Genomic DNA, 6,680 nt, shown 5'->3' on the forward strand with positions numbered 1-6,680 from the left:
GACATTCAGACCACCGTGTTCCAGAAACACCAAATAGGCTTATATGCTTTATTTCTTTAATGGTGATAAATAATAAAAGAAAGAAAAAAGAATAGTATTTTTAATAGTCCTGTCAATCGCAATGGACACGTGTTTTGAACATCTGTATAATTATACTTGTGAATTTGTTCGTATTTCAAGAAAACTTCCATATATTATGAAACACTTTTTTTTAAGTTATTGCACAATCCTCGTATATTAAGACTTAAAGCTCCAACAAATATTGCATGTTAATAGAATTCAATCACTGAAAAGAAAACAAAAAGTGATGTACATGTGTAATGTAGTGGGTCTGAATGGGTTAATAACGATCAGTATCACGAGTCCTGCAGCCAATCATTTGAGTGCGCGAGCTTGTCTCCATAGGAACAGGAATGTTTACCCTGATACAGGAAGCTACGATTATTCTGGTGAGTGTGTACCCGTGGTGAATGTGCTTGTTGTAAAACTATTGTATATGCTTGCACAAATGTATGCCATTTTAAATCTTACTCAGATCACCATTGTTTCATTATCCTAAACGTTTAAAGCAACCAAATATTAGTTGAAAGTTTTATTGCATTAATCAGGTCATAATTGTTTACGAATTATGTTTATTTATTATGCTCTTTCCCTTCGTACGGTGTATCGGAGCATTTGAATGCTGTATGGATTTTTTTAAATGTATGTAGGACTATATTTATTTATATATGACACCGAATGCACGCCTGTGATGAGCTTTTTGTGCTCAGCTCAGGAAATAGCTGCCTCATGGACAATTTACAACGCCAACAATCTGTGTGGAATGTAGTGAAGGAGAATGTTCCCTGCACTGAGCTTCCTGAGATCCGAGCTGTACTTGGAGAAGCACTGATTGATTCGTACACAGAGTTATATTCAGAGGTAAATCATATTTATGCATCAGACTGTCTAGCAAGACACAACAGAAGTACTTTAGTACGTATATGATAGGCATAAAAATAAATAAACAAATGTTTTATATATATATATTATATATACACAATGCAATACAATATATAGGACAATGCACATCAATAATACATAAATGTACAATGTGCCAGAATTAGCCAGAAGGCTATTTTGCATCTGCAGTCCCTGGACTGATGGTAAAATTGTCACCCTAAAAAAAATATAAAGAGTGAATCAATACATAATACTTACATACTCCAAAATACATGTAACATTCACACTATTCCTAAAAAAAACATCCGCTTAAAAGTTGTACTATACACAGAACCAACAAATCAATACCAGCTCACTCATAAACACACAATCCAACTGTCAAACAAAATGACAATGTATCAATAATATCATAATATCAATATACAGACAAAGATAATGTTAGCATACAGACAAGTAACAGTAGCCCTAATCATTCAATCAGTACTAAACCAAACAACCTCATATACCTAGCATGAAAATCTCAAACTAGTAGAGCAGAAAAGACAAGACAGCAGCAGAGTTTAGTTTATAAAATGTTTAAAATGCTGACTCTCAATTAACCAATTCTTTAAGTGAAACTTAGAAGATCATTGAATGCATAAGCATCTTCGCAGCCTTATTTGACATGCAGCTACGGGCATATCTAAAATTTGCCAAGTTGAACTTAATGTGATTGCAAACCTTCTTGATGTGCATTTTAAAAGTAAGACTGCTATCAATATATACACCCAGATATTTAAAATCTGAGACAACTTGTAGTCTCTCCCCATCTATGACTACATCTGACTCTGCACGGCAACTTTTAGTTTTACTGAAAAACATACATGCAGTTTTCGATACATTTAGTTGTAAGCAATTATGTTTTAGCCATTCCGTGATCTTTAACATTGAACTTGTTAGCTGATCAGCAGCTTGAGCTGCACTATTAGCATGTACAAAAACTACTGTCATCAGCATACATCTGGATGTTGGAATTGAAACAAACATTTGGCAAATCATAAAATCACATTTTGCAAATCATTTTGCTCATTTGGCAAATCACATAATTCATGTCATTTGATGTTTAATACAGTACTTATATTTTCCTTTTGAAAGGCAAGTGGAAACATCCCTTGAGGTGGTGGCTACATATTTTTATTTATTTATTTAAGTTAGATTAGGTGTGGTAGGGGGGAAGGACAGCCTAATAAAATATACTTCTTTTAAACATTTGTGTTTGAAAGACTTTTGAAACCTTTGCTTAATGTTTAGATAATGTTAGGCCCATACAATTTTTCTGCATTCACATACGCATTTATGTTTTGTAATTTTATGCACTGAATTAGAAAGTCTTCATGAACAAGTAAGCTAGTATGCACCGATGTGTAACTCTAAACCGGTTTTGAATTACAGCTCCCAAGAGTGCATTATCTCGCAGAGCCTAAGTGCATGGAATGCAAACCTTACTTGTTTCAGATACGACTCTTTCAAAGATACATTTTCTTTTACAAACTGCATAGGCTATCACTATATGCAGACAGCAATGTACATATGGAAATAGTGGGTGGAAACTTGTCTATGGAAGACGTGTGTGATTCCACCTTTGAACTCTAAATAGGATTTATGACCTTCTGTTTAAAACCCCCTCTGCTGTTCATGGACACACCAGATAAGGATTTCTGAGATTTTTTTGACATAGCAAGGCATACTATATGCCTTGAATATGCATTCAAGGGAATTTTATGACTAAAAAAATCAATGCAAATAATAATAGTGATCATGAGAATGAATTGTCTGAGCAAATGCAACCAAGGGTACCAGGGGTTCGTACCTTGTCAGTAAGTCTGGCAGTAAACAGTTTTTACATTTTTCTCAGTGCAACCTCTTTTGAATGCCAGTGAAGTTTACAACTAATACGACGCAAAACAAGGAACACGCCTAAGAATCTTGTATTTCTGTCTGTTTTCCTCCCTCCCTGTCTCTCCCTGAGCTTATCCCTGAGAACATTTCTTCAGTAAAAAGATGAAAGTAAATAAACAAGAAAAGAAAAATGTTCTTGAATCAAAGTTTGCATTAGCTCATTTACATTTTTAATCCTGCATCCTCACAGAAATGGCTCTCTGGTGGCTGGGCACATCAAACCTGGTTCTGCAGAAGCTGCAGTGGAAATAAGAAGATGCTGGCCTGTGTTATTTAGGCTTAAAGTTGGTTTCATGTAGGCACAGCAGGATCAGAATTCTCAGGGAGCTGGTTTTACTCTCTCTTGCATTGCCTTCGACAAGCTTTGAAGTGTATTTTCAGAGTCCGAGGGAAACTTGAAAGTCTCAAGACAGGTGTGGAGATTGGTAATAGAGTGCAGATATTGTTTGCCAGTGCCGTGACAGGCTTTCATTTCCCTCTCTGGCTTTTCACCTCGTGTGGGGCGTTTGTGAGAATAAGACATGGATTTTCCCTGAAATTTCCAGCTTCTTACGCACATTTCTCTTCAACTCAGCAGAGATTAGAGACACTTGTGATGGGATGTTAACCAACTGGCTGCATTTCTCTAGTTGTAGAGCAGCTTGTAACAGGGATTTGGAAAGTGCCTTTCATACAAAGCTGAGCCAAACAGCATTCTCCTGTAACACTTTCCTCTGCTGACCTGTTCTAGGTGGATACGTGGGAGAAGATTTGGCAGGAGCTCCATTGCTCAGAGGAGGGCAACAGGCCAGAAGCCCCCATGTTCCCTCTGGCTGACCCCCCAGCTGTTAAAGAGTTGCTAAAAGCAGAGATTCAGTTGTTGCTGCTCACACTGAGAGAGAAAGCAGCCAGGCAGGGCAGGTGAGGAAGATACAGCATTATAACATTACTGTTGATACTCTACTGTTACACTGACAGACATCAAGCCTCAAACACTGACATTTAAAATCTATTCAAGCTAATAACATTAACTAGTATTACTCTGTGAAAACTAAAATAAATAATTTTAAATGTTACAAGTAAATTCAAGCATTACAATGTTATAATGTGCTGTATGACAATTGATATTTTGATGTATAATCTGGATATTCATGAAAGATTATTTAACAGTGTTAATCAATTTTTTTTAAAGACTTCAAATGAGCATTGGATGACGGTAAAGGTCATCTACAAAAACAGGAAATGACCATTCACAATTTAATATCCAATATCAACAGAAACTGATCAATTTAAAAATCTACCAAAACCCGATATTGTGCCAAAATATCATGCCTCTCTACAGTACAGTCATGGTTTGATGTAACTATATTACTTATAATATTAACTCTAACTTGTAGTAATTTTTACAACTAACATTTTCAATAGATTCCAAATAAAATATTCTGTTTGAAGATTTTCAACTCACTGTTAAGTCCCCTTTACGGATCCCATTTTATAATTGCTTTCCCTCACTTGATGAATGAATGTTCTGACCTTAAAGAAGACCCCAAGTTTTCTTTTTTAGCGGACTGGGGGTGAGTTCATAGGTTAGGGCTTTGCATTTGTAAAGTAGCATTGCTTTAAAGGGGTCATATGATGCTGCTAAAAAGAACATTATTTTGCGTATTTGGTGTAATGAAATGTGCTTGCTGATAAATCATTGACTTTTAAAGCTAAAGAGCAGGCATAGGAGCACATCACTAGTTTTAGTAAAATTAAGTGAATCAGTTACGTCAGCAGTAAAGACTATGCTTGGTTTGTTAGACAGGTCATGTTCTGTTTGCCTTTAAATTTGTAGCAGTTTATGATTACATTTCAATTTGTTGCCTAGTGACTTCTCTTACTAAGGGTTCTTTGTTACTACACAAGCTTTTTGTGGTTCCTTGTCTAATATAATGCACTGGGAAGAAGATATTTACAGGTACCAGTCAGGCAGGAGAGGCAATCTTCTCTCAGCAACCAGCTGGACTGTGGGAGGAATGTCTACACAAGGTTTTCTTTCGAAAGGTTTTAATGTATCACTGTATCACAAATAACACATTATTTTGCAAATAATTTACATTATTCTTTGCTGAAGCTGTAGATTGCTTTTTTGGACGATTTATACTTCTTCTAGTCCTTCACTCTTATTAGATAAAAAGCTCTCTTTTCAGCCATGGCTTATCAGGAGCAGGTGTTTGGCAAGTACCAGTACAGACCAACAGAGAAAACACTTTAATTCATTCTCAAATTGCAAAACAAATTGGCTCTGTCACCCGGAAACAAATGTTGCATATGAGCGTTGGGGTGTAAACTTCAATTTTCAAGTTCAGCTTTTGTTTGTTTGTTACCAAATTGCTTTGGTGACGTCATTTAGCTGTTGATCTGCTTTGAGAACAAATCTGGATTATACTTCCCTTTCATATTGCTCCAGGTTTGGAGATTTCCCGCCGCTCGATGATGGCCAAAGCAGGAAACCGTTGACTCAGTGGTGTTTTAATGCCTTAACATGGGCAAGAAAGCTTTTGAAAGGAATTGATTTAATGGATCTAGTTAGTGCCACTTTTCCCCCCTCTCTGCCGATAGCCTCCCCTCCCCTGTGTGGTCCTTGTCTGCGTGATTTGTTGTGGCTGTATGGAGTCAAGCTGCACCTGTTTCTTTATGCTAAGTCTCCGTTCAATAGGCATTAGTTCATGTGTGAACTGCAAGTGGCTGAGACTTTAAAAGGAAGGTTCTTAAATCTCTAGAAAGTGATAACACAACAATCAGTGCAGGAAGGCTGGAAAGAGAATGTTGTGTGCACTGTGCATTTCAACATGTAGGTAATTTATCAATGCAGATGGAGGAGTGTTTTGAAAGGGCCTCTTTTTTACTTCGATACACTGAGGGATTTTTCTTTTCTCCTCTTTTTGATGTGGCGGCTCCTCTGTGCCGTCTTTGTTGGCAGGAGTGGGTCTCCTCCCTCCTCTGTGAACACCGCTAAGCTGCTTACTGATCTGGGCCCACAATGTAGCCTCTGTTCCTGTCAGTACATCCCCTCTATACGAGCAAAGCAGAGATGGGTGTCAGACCTCTGCTTGTATCACACGCATTCAGTCAGAGATGCTTGTTAACGCCTTCTGGATCTTTTCATCAGGCTACAAAAGTCCCACAAACATGTAAACTGTATCCTGTCAGTGCTAAAGAAGAAAGCAGGGGAGATGTGAGCAGGGGTGGGCTGAAAGTGATGCACAGCTTTACGGTCTGAATAATGACTGTGAGTGAGAAAGGACCATCTGCTTACTTCATCTTTGTTGTATTTCTGGCTATTCAGATGTTTTCCTGTAATATAGCTCTTCTGCCTCATATGTTTGTATTAATAGTTTAAAAGGAAGTTAGAAAAAATCCCTATTGTTTATAAAGGATTGAATGGAAATGGTAATGATGGCTAAACTGAAGCTGTCAGTCTGCAATTGTTAACAAATTTAAGCTTCAGTTAAGATGTATTTATTTAATGCATTTCCGAATGCAAACCTTTGTGTTTAGTTTACAATAACATTTCAAAGTGGACTTTAACATCAAGTCAAATCTTGATTTATGGTTAGAAATCTTGGCTGAGGATAAAAGGCCTTTGCTCCCTTGTTGTGTGTTGCCCTCATCCTCTCTCATGCATTCAGCAAGGCTGTTTTAATATTACAGCAAGGACTGTAATATTAAAAATGTATTTAATATAAAAATTTAATATAAAAATTATTGAAAATATCAACATTCTGTTCTTATTATTTAATATATATATATATATATATATATACAGTATATATGCA

General features: G+C 36.7%; 1 protein-coding gene across 1 annotated transcript in view; it reads left to right on the forward strand.

Annotated features, from left to right (window-relative positions):
* The first annotated feature begins 426 nt into the window (after positions 1–426).
* The window catches only part of LOC107700997 (coiled-coil domain-containing protein 24-like), a 23,776-nt gene continuing 17,522 nt past the window's right edge, over positions 427–6,680 (forward strand). The window contains exons 1-3 of the mRNA XM_016502884.1: positions 427–449; positions 771–921; positions 3,611–3,780. Of these exons, the coding sequence (XP_016358370.1) occupies positions 790–921; positions 3,611–3,780 (302 nt within the window). The 5' untranslated portion in view covers positions 427–449; positions 771–789. The remainder of the gene's footprint in view (positions 450–770; positions 922–3,610; positions 3,781–6,680) is intronic.

Source organism: Sinocyclocheilus anshuiensis, unplaced genomic scaffold (genome assembly GCF_001515605.1).
Source record: "Sinocyclocheilus anshuiensis isolate Anshui unplaced genomic scaffold, SAMN03320099.WGS_v1.1 scaffold1143, whole genome shotgun sequence".
In the NCBI taxonomy this organism is placed as follows: domain Eukaryota; kingdom Metazoa; phylum Chordata; class Actinopteri; order Cypriniformes; family Cyprinidae; genus Sinocyclocheilus; species Sinocyclocheilus anshuiensis.